Source organism: Xenopus tropicalis, chromosome 4, assembly GCF_000004195.4.
Source record: "Xenopus tropicalis strain Nigerian chromosome 4, UCB_Xtro_10.0, whole genome shotgun sequence".
Taxonomy (NCBI): Eukaryota; Metazoa; Chordata; class Amphibia; order Anura; family Pipidae; genus Xenopus; species Xenopus tropicalis.
The window spans coordinates 49,562,579-49,576,398 of record NC_030680.2 but is presented as its reverse complement, the minus strand read 5'-3'; the positions used below and the strand labels follow the sequence as shown (position 1 = coordinate 49,576,398).

At 37.9% G+C, this 13,820-nt stretch overlaps 1 protein-coding gene across 8 annotated transcripts in view; it reads left to right on the top strand.

Annotated features, from left to right (window-relative positions):
- The window catches only part of chd9 (chromodomain helicase DNA binding protein 9), a 144,555-nt gene that overhangs the window by 53,106 nt on the left and 77,629 nt on the right, over positions 1-13,820 (top strand). For 4 of the 8 annotated variants that reach the window (XM_031900159.1, XM_031900158.1, XM_031900160.1 and 1 more), the window contains exon 5: positions 10,685-10,735. The exons of the other annotated variants lie outside the window; for them this stretch is intronic. In XM_031900159.1, the coding sequence (XP_031756019.1) occupies positions 10,685-10,735 (51 nt within the window). The remainder of the gene's footprint in view (positions 1-10,684; positions 10,736-13,820) is intronic. 8 annotated transcript variants of the gene reach the window in all.

Genomic DNA, 13,820 nt, shown 5'->3' with positions numbered 1-13,820 from the left:
CAATCACATTCAAAATCATGTTAAATAGGAGTCAGCATACACCTGCAATCATTTAAAGGAACAGTAACACCAAAAAATTAAAGTGTTTTAAAGTAATGGAAATATAACGTACTGTGGCCCTGCACTGGTAAAACTCGGGTGTTTGCTACAGTAACACTACTATAGTTGATATAAATAAGCTGCTGTGTAGCCACGGGGGCAGCCATTCAAGCTGGAAAAAAGGAGAAAAGGCACAGGTTACATAGCAGATAACAGATAAAACACCATTGTATTCTACAGGGTTTATCTGTTAGCTGCTGTATAACCTGTGCCTTTTCTTCTTTTGAATGGCTGCCCCCATGGCTACACACCACGGTTTATATAAACTCTAGTAATGTTTCTGAAGCAAACAGAAAACTTTTACCAGTGCAGGGCAGCAGTACATTATAGTTTAATTTCTTTAAAATATAAACATTTTTTGGTGTTACTGTTCCTTTAAAGTGCCTCTGATTAACCCCAAATAAAGGTCAGCTGCTCTAGTTGGTCTTTCCTGACATTTTTTTAGTCGCATCCCACAGCAAAAGCCATGGTCCACAGAGAGCTTCCAAAGCATCAGAGGGATCTCATTGTTAATAGATATCAGTAAGGAGAAGGGTACAAAAGAATTTCCAAGGCATTAGATATACCATGGAACACAGTGAAGACAGTCATCATCAAGTGGATAAAATATGGCACAACAGTGACATTACCAAGAACTGGATGTCCCTCCAAAATTGATGAAAAGACGAGAAGAAAACTGGTCAGGGAGGCTACCAAGAGGTCTACAGCAACATTAAAGGAGCAGCAGGGATATCTGACAAGTACTGGCTGTGTGGTACATGTGACAACAATCTCCCGTATTCTTCATATGTCTGGGCTATGGGGGAGAGTGGCAAGACTAAAGCCTTTTCTTACGAAGAAAAACCAGGCTACATTTTGCAAAAACACATCTGAAGTCTCCCAAAAGCATGTGGGAAAAGGTGTTATGGTCTGATGAAACCAAGGTTGAACTTTTTGGCCATAATTCCAAAAAATATGTTTGGCGCAAAAACAATACTGCACATCACCAAAAGAACACCATACCCACAGTGCAGCATTGTGGTTGCAGCATCATGCTTTGGGGCTGTTTTTCTTCAGCTGGAACTGAGGCCTTAGTTAAGATAGAGGGAATTATGAACAGTTCCAAATACCAGTCAATATTGGCACAAAATTTTCAGGCTTCTGCTAGAACGCTGAACATGAGGAGGAAAGCATACATCCAAATCAACAAAGGAATGGCTTCACCGGAAGAAGATTAAAGTTTTGGAATGGCCCAGCCAGAGCCCAGACCTGAATCCGATTGAAAATCTGTTGGGTGATCTGAAGAGGGCTGTGCACAGGAGATGCCCTCGCAATCTGACAGATTTGGAGTGTTTCTGCAAAGAAGAGTGGGCAAATCTTGCAAAGTCAAAATGTGCCATGCTGATAGACTCATACCCAAAAAGAGTGCTGTAATAAAATCAAAAGGTGCTTCAACAAAGTATTAGTTTAAGGGTGTGCACACTTATGCAACCACATTATTTTAGTTTTTTTTGTTTTCCTACCTCCACCTAAAAGATTTCAGTTTGTTTTTCAATTGAGTGGTACAGTTTATAGATCACTTTAAAGGTGGAAAAAGTTCTAAAACGATTTATCTGTGTCTTGTTTTTGTACAGCACAGGAACCTGACATTTTATCAGGGGTGTGTAGACTTTTTATATCCACTGTATTTTAAGTTTATCTAGAGACTTTAAAGGACATGTAAAGTATATTTTACTGGTGGTTGCCAAAATGTTAGGCACCCCCCGTGAAATAGATCTCAAGTTTTTTCTCCCTAGCTGATGATTCAGTTAGGAAAAAACCATGCCAGCCTGTGGAAAAAAAACCTGTATGCGCTTATGATACATAGATATCTTACCATAATTAAAGAACATGGAAACCCCAAACATGAAAATCAGTTATATTTGTCTTTGCAAATGCAATTCAAACATTTAAGTTTGAAAGGCTAGTATCTCAGTACAATGTTGTAGTTTAAAATTGCAGTTCTTAGGAGCACCAGTCTGGGGCAAAAATTTAGCAATCTATTTCACTTGGGGGGGATGGGCATAACATTTTGGCACCCCCTGACTTTACATGTCCTTTAAAGCTTTGGTCAAATGAATGCTACAATTTTTTCTTCATGCATGTATTTCTTTGTTTTATCTCAAAATATTATCTTAAAATATTCAAGTTAAGTTTTGAATTCAGTTAATTCTTTAGCCTAATTTTTTTTTTTTTTTTTTATGAATAAGAACTTTATATTCATCAAAATCTTGCAATACCTATTTAAATCAGATTTTTAAAGAGGTTTTAATGCTTCTCTGCTGGGTAAATTATTCTGAACTCATAACACTTTGTGTCATCTTCTTAAAAATGGGCATTAAAATACGGTGTATATGCACCTCATTGTTTTAAAGGAATACTGTTATGGGAACACATGTATTTTTCAAAACACATCAGTAAATAGAGCTTCTCTGGCAGACTCCTGCACTGAAATCTGTTTTTCAAAAAATACAAACAGGTTTTTTTTTTTATTTTTATTTTACTTTGTCCAGTAACACACAACATATAAAGTTGGATCCATAATATAAATAAATAAAATTAAAATAAAATAGGGAACTAAATGGGTATCTTTTTGGTATTGTCCACTGGAATTACATAATAACTGAGCCAAATTTTTGGGGGATATTTTGTGATGCCAATAGACCTCATTAACTTCAATTATGTAACATGGGTGAAAACTCATCATAAGTTTATTGGAAATCCCTAAGAACAGCACAGTTCTCGACAAGGCACACATCCCCCCTGACTGGACCACTACATTTGCCATTTTCAAAGAGGCTTACATCATACTAGGGATGCACCAAATCCACTTTTTTCAGATTTGGCCTAACCCTGAATATTTCATAAAAGATTTGGCTGAATACCGAACCGAATCCAAACCCATGTAAGGGTTAAATGTTAATTTATGTGTTTACATGTGAAAAAGTGACATGATTTTTAGGGTTTGATTCAGCCAAATCTGAATCCCGCCGAAAAAAGGCAGAATCTTGGGCGAATCCCGAACCAAATCCTGGAGTCTGTGCATCCCTGCCTCAAACATACATAATTAAAACTGTGCTGTTCTTCTCAATCAGGGCTGCCATCTTCTTCCCCCAACACATCAACAATAAAACCAAGTTGTGAGGGTCCATGCACTTCTGCCGGTGGTGTGTCATACATTAAAATGCTTATGCCAAAAGTTTTGCCCTTGAAAATGTGCCCAAGTACATTAAGCATTAGGACATAGGAAGTGACATCCTCTATCTATTTATTAACTACTGCAGTACTGAAATACTAGCATTTCAGCTTAAATGTTTGTATTTGCGTTTTTGGTGTTTGGGGCTTCCATGTTCTTTAAAGGAAAAGTACACTAACATTTTTTAAGTGAAAAAGCTATTCTACCCTGCACCAATAACTGCCCTATCCTGCAAACCCCTTAGTTTTTTGAATGCTTTAAAAGAAAATACCTGTTAAAACTTGGCTTCCTGTTAATTGAACTAAGGCGATACGGCGAAGGAAGGAGCAGCAATCACTATGCGACGATCGATTGATCGAGTCTAGCCTTCCTTCTGTATAGGAAGGAGTCAGGCTAGACTCGATCAATCGATTGTCGCATAGTTGATGTCTGCTCCTTCCTTCGCCGTATCTCTTTAGTTCAATTGGCAGGAAGCCAAGTCTTAACAGGTATTTTCTTTTAAAGCATTCAAAATACTAAGGGGTTTGCAGGATAGGGTAGTTATTGGTGCAGGGTAGAATAGCTTTTTCACTTAAAAAATGTTTGTTACTTTTCCTTTAAAGGAGAAGGAAAGGTAAAAACTTAGTAAGCTTTATCAGAAAAGTCTATGTGAAAACAGCCATAAGCACTCACAGAAACACTATCAAAAGAAACACAGGATTTCTTGTCTCTTTTTTTGTAAACATATTGTTAGGTGTCTGACTCAGAAAAATTCTTCATTCCAGTGGTCAGAGTCTGTGTAGTTCTCTCCCCTCTTATGCTTCCCCCTCCCATAAAAATGCTAAGAACTCCCTTCCCCCTCCCTTAGGAATGGGTGCTCTGAGCTATAATGGCTAGACTGCAAACAGGAAGCTACTTAAAATTGCAGTTGCTATCTTAAGCAAACAGAGTTTCTAGGGCTCTTTTACTCGGGTATAGTAATGCTTTCTGCCGAATAAATATATTGTTCTAGGTGGCACTAATGTGGCAAATCTATTGGCAGTAAAATGCCAAAATGACTCTCCTTCTCCTTTAATTATGATAATATATGTATCAAATAAGCTTCTGATGATTTCTGAAGAAAGAGCTCCTTCTAAGTTCTTATGAAGAGTGTTAAAGTTGCCATAAACAAATAAATTTAAGCTGCCGATTCGAGTCTTTAAGGCTGATTCGGCAGCTTATCTGCCTGTGTATGGGGCCTCCCCATTTAATATCTGACCGAAAATTGGCCAGGTCTTGATCAGGCAGGTTTGATTTTCCCTTCTGGTCGGGTACTGTATCTGGTTCATTGATGCAGCCCTCGGTCTGGCGGCTCTTAAACATGTCGTAATGCAATCATTTGGCTCTAGGGCCAAACGATCGAATTAGCCTGATATCGATCAGCTTAGGTTGGCTTACCGGGAGAGATTCGCTTGTTTGGCGACCTCGCCAAATGAGTGGATTTTAACGTGTATGGCCAACTTTACCCTGTTTATTGTTGGAGGAGGTAAGGGTGTTCTAGTAGAAATTTCTGTCTTACAACTTAACCCCTATGTACATTCAGGTAGATCTGCATATTAGACCCACTGGCTAAAGGTTGCTCTACATGTTACAATTACAATCTTTTCTGTGACCGTTGGTCGTAGGAGAGATTGTTCATCTGATATGTAGGTAGAAACAAAAGAATTCCACTAATATCTGACAATTTAGCCCTTACCGTTTGCTGATGCACAGGTGCCTTCAAAAGCCTCATCAAAATTTTCAGTCTGGCTCGATCAAAGAGAAAACATATATCTAAGCCTGTTGCCGATTATTGGTCACCTTGTCTCCCCCCATACATACACCAATTATCATACACAACAAAGTATGATAATATTGGTGCATGTATGGCCACCTTAAGCAGAAAGATCCTTGGCCAAAACAATGTCCATTTATTGTTTAACCCTTTTAGTGCCAGCAGAATTTCACATTTTGGTTCCCCTCAGTTGCCATACGTTTTGTAAACATTCTGTGCTCTCTCAATTTAGAGGTTTTTACTGTTAGAAGGGTTAAGTTTAGGTAGGCAAACTATATATTGGTTTTTTTTTTTAGGAGATCCTGAGCTTTCCAAATCTCGATGATATAGGGATTTATACCAGAAACATATTTTATTTTATGGACAACAATTCAACTGATTTGGAAAGTCTTATGTCTCCTGAACGTGCCAATACCTGATATGTATAGCTTTATGGAGATTACTCACTTCTATAGATCAAAAACTCCCAGCAGTATATTACTATTAGGTTTACCCCAGGAGACCATATATTTTTTGAAAAGTACCCATTCTGCTGAATCCGAAATTGGTAACCATGTCTTCCAACTCTTAAGTACCAAACAGCAAAGCTTTCCTGAATTTAGCAGTTTCTATAAAAAATTATGAAAATTCAAAAAAATCGCCTCAAATCTTCCACTTTCCAGCATCATATCTCCCACATAATATTAGGTACCAAGAAAATACATCTTAAATATGAAAGCCAAGGGTCCACTGAACGGTTTGATGCTCATTGTGCATAGGATCACCGATGTATCTGGAATTTAGAAACCCCAAAAGGAAGTTAGTACATACAAATTGCCACGGAGATCTCTTTAGCTACGGAAAATTCAACAAAATAACTATTGAACCCACATTGAACCCACAAAACCATATATTTTCGGAAAGTACACATTCAGTAAATTCAAAATGGGGTATCCATGTGTTTCTACTCCAAAGTCGCAATGCTTTCCCAAAATTGCCGGTTTTGATGAAATACCTGAAAATCACATCACACCTTTCGACTTTCAAGCACCTTATCACCCACATAACATTAGTTACCAAGAAAACACATCCTAAATATGAAAGCCAAGGGTCCACTGAACAGTTTGATACCCACTGTGCATAGGATCACCGATGTATCTGGCATTTAGAGACCCCAAAAGGAAGTTAGTGCATACAAAGTGAATACGCTGCAATATAAGCTATCAGCATGTGTATTATGTGCCGTAAGACCCCCTAATAGTACAGAGACCCTAGAAACCCATAGATTTTCCAAAAGAACACATTCTGACAAAACAAAAATGGGTAAATACATCTTACTACTGCAAACTACCAAACTACAAATCTATGCTAAACAGAACGGTTTTTATGACATTTCTGAAAATTGTCACAAAGCTTGCATTTTACCTTATTATATACCCCCACATTTTGTAACGTATCAACATAAAACATTCTAAATATGAACGCCAGGGGTCTACTGAAGAGTTTGATGCCCTATATGCATAGATTTACCAAACTATGTGGTGTACAGGGGCACCCAAATAGAAATAGTGCATATGAATTTTCACATATGACGCTCCGGCTCGTGCAATTTTTGCACCCGGTATGTGTATTATGTGCCACAAGACCCTCTAACAGTACAGAGACCCTAGAAACGCATAGATTTTCCAAAAGAACACATTCTGACAAAACAAAAATTGGTAAATACATCTTTCTACTGCAAACTACAAAGCTATGCTAAACAGAACGGTTTTTATGACATTTCTGAAAATCGTCACAAAACTTGCATTTTACCTCAATATGTACCCCCACATTTTGTAACGTATCAACATAAAACATTCTAAATATGAACGCCAGGGGTCTATTGAACGGTTTGATGCCCTATATACATAGTTTTACCAAACTGTGGTGTACAGAGGAAGCCAAATTGAAATACAGCAGACAAAATGTCCATGTGCAAAGGCAAGTAACAAAGAACAATGTGAAATGCAATAAAATTGCTACAAGAAAAAAACCCACTAAAATCAATTGGTTTTTTTCCTAGCGATATCTGCAGTCAGAATCACAGTTTAAGTATTTTGGCTTGGGCAAATTAGTTATACAGATTAAAGGAACAGTAACACCAAAAAATTAAAGTGTACAAAAGTAATTACAATATAATGTACTGTTGCCCTGCATTGCTACAACTGGTGTGTTTGCCTCAGAAAGAGTACTATAGTTTATATAAGTAAGCTGCTGCCATGGGGGCAGCCATTCATAGGAGAAAAGGCACAGGTTACTTAGCAGATAACAGATAAACCCCCATTATATGAGGGCTTATCTACTAGTTATCTGCTATGTAACCTGTTCCTTTTCTCCTTTTTTCCAGCTTGAATGGCTGCCCCCATGGCTACACAGCAGCTTATTTATATAGTAGCTTTTCTGTAGCAAAAACACCAGTTTTTTGCAGAGCAACAGCACATTATATTTTAATTACTTTAAAAACTTTAATTTTTTGATGTTACTGTTCCTTTAAGTCAAGCGAACAACAACTAAGCATAACTGAAAATGCAATAAAATGGCTAAAAATGCAATAAAATGACTAAAAATACACCAAAATCACAGAAAATGTAATAAAAACACAAAATAATACACAAAAGGTATTGCACAGTGCAGTTAGCGAACACGCAAGAATAAAAACGATGCGATAGAAAAAAAAAATTTACAAAATTTCATAAGTGTGTGTGTGTGTGTGTACACATGGCAAAATGTGTTTTGTGTGCATGTGTGTGTGCAAGTAAGTGTGAGTGCTGTAAGTGCTGTGAATGTGTGAAACCCCCCCAAAATGTATGTGTGTGTGTATTAATGTTTTATGTGCATGTATGTGTGATTTTTAATTCCTACCTGGGACAAACAGTCACACAGATCCTCTGGAGGTGGGAGGAAGGACCCAGGAGCCGAGCTGCTGCTTTTCCCTGCGATCATGAGTCTTCAGACGGAGGGGGGGAGGGGGAAGCAGGAAATGTCAGGCACGTAGAAACCGCGTGCCTGACTTTTCCTATGGGGCCCCAGGGGCCACTCATTCCACGCCTCTGCTCGTAGATTCTACGTCCTGTGGCACTTAAAGGGTTAAATAATGGTGGTGGTTGTATAGGCCAGATGGCTTAACTAACATGTCTTATCAGAAGCTGCACTATAATGAACATATTCTGCCTGAGAATTCAGCCTTTTAGACCAAACCAAAGTGGTATTTTGGCCTGTTGAGTGTATGAGCGGTAGACCTGGTATATTTTGTTGGTATGTTTTGACCAGGCACAACCCTATGGTTTATTGTACAATTATAGATAATTGTACAGTTCACCTTTATGAAACATATTATTTAACCGTTCACCTTTATGAAACATATATTATTTTTAAATATAATAATGTTTAATCGATTTCTATTTTTTAATTTTTTTTAATTTTACAAATAAATTGATATTTTATTGCTGAATTAGCTGTTACAATGTGCTAAATTAAATTAATAGCATCTCTAGCTTTACTAGGGTGCAAGCACCCTGTGCTTAAGGAAAGTGCAACAGATCAACAGATTCAACTGAACAAATTATATACAGGTATAGGACCCATTATCCAGAATTCTCGGGACCAAGGGTATTCTGGATAAGGGGTCTTATCATAATTTGGATCTCCATACCTTAAGTCTACTAAAAAAAATCAATAAAACGTTAATTAACCCTTTAAGTGCCAGCAGAATTTGACATTTTGGTTCCCCTCAGTGCCAGACGTTTTGTAAACATTCTGTGCTTTTACTGGGAGAAGGGTTAAGTTTAGGTAGGCAAACTATATATTGTTTTTTTCAGGAGAACCTGAGCTTTCCAAATCTGCCAGAGTCACCTCAAAGCTTCCACTTTCAAGCACATTTTCTCCCACATACCATTAGGTACCAAGATAACACATCCTAAATATGAAAGCCAAGGGTCCACCGAACAGTTTGATGCCCATCGTGCATAGGATCACCAATGTATCTGGCATGTAGACACCCCAAAAGGAAGTTAGTACATACAAATTGTCCCGGAGAACTCTTTAGCTACTGAAAATTCAACATGTTTACTGCATTTTCTGTGGGGTAAAAACACAAAAAACACATTGACCCCCCCCAAATAAAAATAGTGCATATGAATTTTCACATATAACGCTCGGGCTTGTGCAGTTTTTGTACCCGGTATGTGTATTATGTGCCATAAGACCCCCTAACAGTACGGAGACCCTAGAAAGCCATATATTTTTCGAAAATACACATTCTGACAATCTACCAAACTAGAAAGCTATGCTTAACAGAATGGTTTGATGCCCTATATACATAGATTTACCAAACTATGTGGTGTACAGAGGAAGCCAAATTTAAATACAGCAGACAAAATGTCCATGTGCAAAGACAAGTAACAAAGAACAATGTGAAATGCAATAAAATTGCTACAATCCAAAAAACAATCACTAAAATCAATGGTTTTTTTTCCTAGTGATTTCTGCAGTCAGAATCACAGTTTGAGTATTTTGGTTTGGGCAAATTAGTTTTACAGACAAAGTCAAGCGAACAACAACTATGCATAACTGAAAATGCAATAAAATGGCTAAAAATGCAATAAAATGACTAAAAATGCACCAAAATGCACAGAAAGTGTAATAAAAACACCAAAATAATACACAAAAGGTATTGCGCAGTGCAGTTAGCGAATATGCTATCCGCAATGGCAATAAAACATTTTTTTTCAGGCAAGAATAAAAACTATGCAATAAAAATTTTTTTTTACAAAATTACATAAGTGTGTAAGTGTGTGTACACTAGGTAAAATGTGTTTTGTGTGCATGTAACGTGTGAGTGCTGTAAGTGCTATGAATGTGTGAACACCCCCCCCCCCAAAATGTATGTGTTCGTGTGTAAGTTTGAGTATATGTGTGTATTAGTGTATTATGTGCATGTATGTGTGGTTTTTTTTTAACACTTACCTGGGACAAGCAGTCCCATAACCGGAAGTGCAGCAGGACGTTGAATATACGTCCTGTGGCACTTAGGTACTTTTATACACAGGACGTAGATTCTACGTCCTATGGCACTTATAGGGTTAAACCAGACAGGATTGTTTTGTATCCAATAATGATTATTTATATCTTAGTTGGGATCAATTACAAGGTACTGTTGTATTACGACAGAGAAAAAGGAAATCAGTTTTAAAATTCTGAATTATTTGATTAAAATGGAGTCTATGGGAGACGGGCTTTCCGTAATTCTGAGCTTTCTGGATAATGGGTTTCCGGATAAGGGATCCTATACCTGTATTAGTTTCTTTGATTCCCTTGAGGCTATTGAGAAATGTATCAACTGATATATCAAATTTTATCAGTTTAAAAGGTCAAATACTCTAGTTTACAGGGTTTATAAAGAAGAGAAGGTTAAAGTAATTTTTAAAACTTAAAACCCCCTAAACATTAGAAATTAAAAGATGGTTAAAAAAACATATTATTTCTGCTATACTGTTAGAAAACATTAGGTTTTGTTAAGATGACCTGCCATTTTAACTTGCTCAATGAAATTGTTTTATTAGGAATTCGCTTGGAGAACTGACCATCTACATCAAGACCAAACAGGTTCAATGGTAAAAGGCTATTAATGAAATATATTTTGCCATCAAAAATACCCTTGCTAAGCTAGAGTGAATGCAAAGATGGCCAAACAACATGCAGTCTTTAAAATTCAACCTTAATACCTATGTATAATCTGCCAACTGCTATTTGATCCAGATAAAGGCAAATAATACCATCTGAAGCCTCTCTAACTTGGTGCAGAGGGGGAAAAAATTCCTGACTCCCAAGGTGCCAATCAGGCCAGTCCCTGGATTAACTTGTACTAAGAGCTATCTCTCATAACCCTGTATTCCCTCACTTGCTTAAAAGCCACCCAACCCCTTCTTGAAGCTATCTAATGTATCAGCCAGAACAACTGGTTTGGGAAGGGAATTCCACAGCTTCACAGCTCTCACAGTAAAAAATCTTTTCCAAATATTTAAACAGAACCTCCTTTTTTCTAAACGGAGTGGGTGCCCCGTTGTCAGTTGGAAGGACCTACTGGTAAATAAAGCATTAGAAGAGGTTATTATATGATCACGAAAATTTCCAGAAAATCAAGTATTTCTCACAGAAAAGTATTGCAGTAACACATGTTTTGCTATACACATGTTTAGAGCTGGGTGGTATGACCAAAAATTTATATCACGGTATTTTTCAAAATTATATCGGTGTCACGGTATTTGATGGTATTTTTTTTTTCCATGCATGATTAGGTGTTAACCCCATTTCCTAATAAATTAGAGAATAATTACTGCAGTATTGAAAATCAGAGTCAGGCAAGCAAAGGATCGGCAACAGAAAGTCGTAAGGTAAATCAGGCAGGCTTAGTTTCCCAGGCAAGGCCGCAGACAATATAGCACAGGAGGAGCGTTTGATAGCTTTAAATACCCCCCACGCATGCGCAGAACCGGCGCCGTCAGCGCGTCACGGACGTGCACGCTTTGACATGTACGTGTGCTTTGACGCGCGAGACCGGGCCGCACGGGTCAGTACCCTGACACCCTGGTATTGCGGTATCTGAAAAATGAATATAGTTTTAAAAAAAAACACCGGTATTCGGTATTAAACGGTATATCGCCCAGCCCTACACATGTTTATTCCCTTTGTGTGTATTGGAACAGAACAAAAAAGGAGGAAAAAAAAGCAAATTGGACATAATGTCACACAAAACTCCAAAAATGGGCTGGACAAAATTATTGGCACCCTTTCAAAATTGTTTATAAATTAGATTGCTTCAAACATGTGATGCTCAACCGGGGAAAGTAACAAGTGTGGGCAATATAAAAATCACACCACACCACACACAATCTCAAGGTTACAAGTCCATCTCCAGAGATCTAGATTGGCCTTTGTCCACAGTGCGCAACATTATCAAGAAGTTTGCAACCCATGGCACTGTAGCTAATCTTCCTGGGCGTGGACGGAAAAGAAAAATTTCTGAAAGGTTGCAACGCAGGATAGTCCGGATGGTGGATAAGCAGCCCCAAACAAGTTACAAAGAAATTCAAGCTGTCCTGCAGGCTAGCATATTCTAGAAGGGGGCCTTACCAGCGCTCTGCAAAGGGTAGGAATAACACCCTCCTCCCGTGAATCTGTGCCCCTTTTAATACAACTCAAAACCTTGTTTGCTCTTGCAGCTACTGTCTGGTAATGCTTGCTACAGCCAAGTTTATTATCAACAAGGACTCCAAGGTCCTTTTCCATTATGGATTTGCCTAGTGCAGTCCCACTAAGTGTATAAGTGACTTGCACATTTTTACATCCCAGGTGCATAACCTTACATGTATCCACATTAAATCTCATCTGCCACTTAGCCACGCAGATTGCCAGTTTGTCAAGATCTTGCTGCAAGGATGCCACATCCTGGATAGAAGTGACTGGGCTGCAGAGTATTGTGTCATCTGCAAACAATGATACATTACTTATAATACCTTCCCCTAAGTCATTTATGAACAAGTTAAACAAAAGTGGACCCAGTACAGAATCCTGAGGGATTTCCCACTGAGAACCTTACTCTAAGTAGAGAGTATACCATTAACAACCACCCTCTGTACCCGATCCTGTAGCCAGTTTCCTAACTACGTGCAAACGACTTCACTAAGACCAATAAACCTTAGTTTAGAAACCAGTCATTTGTGGGGAACAGTATCAAATGCTTTGGCAAAATCCAAATAGATCACATCTACTGGTCCCCCACTCTCTAGCTTCTTACTAACCTCATCATAAAAAGCAATTAAATTGGTCTTACATGACCTGTCTTTTATAAAGCCACGCTGATTACTGCTCATAATGCCATTATCCAGTACATAATTTTGTATGGGATCCCTTAACAAGCTTTCAAATAACTTGCCCACCATGGATGTCAAATTTACTGGCCTATAATTGCCAGGCTGAGATCTTAATCCCTTTTTAAATATAGGAATGACATATTTATCCTCCAGTCCATAGGTACCATACATGAAAGGGAGTCTGAGAATATCAGAAACAGAGGCCATTGTAAAACTGAACCATATCCTGCGTCAACCACTGACTAGTTTGAGCTGAGCCAAGAGTGCAGCTATTGGGTGGGTCTTGGCACTCTGGCTCCTCTACTGTATACACAGAAGAAAAGAACTGGTTTAGCACATCTGTCTATTCTGTATGTGCTGTAACAATATTATAAATATCACTATAAATCAATGGGGCCACACTCTCTACTTGCATCTTTTTTGCTATTAATATACTTTACAACTTTACAGTTTACTTTATACAAAAAACTTTTTGGGGTTAGTTTTAGTATCTGCCGCAATGCACTTCTCATTTTCTATCTTTGCCTTCTGGATTGCTGTTTTACAACACTTGTTAGTTGATAGTGTTTATATTCATTAAATGTAGCTTTTGTCCCCTCTGACTTGTATTTCTTGAAAGCTTTCCTTTTTTACCTTTACCTAACGTAACTACATTTACTTATTAATGGAATAAATTGAGAACAGTAATGATTTAATATAGTTTTAAATGACAACCATTTCTGCTCTGTATTTTTAGTAGAAAACATAATTCCCCAATCTATGCTCTGAAGCACTGCCCTTAAGGTGCTAAAATTTGCTTTTCTAAAATTCAGGGTCTTTTCTGCGT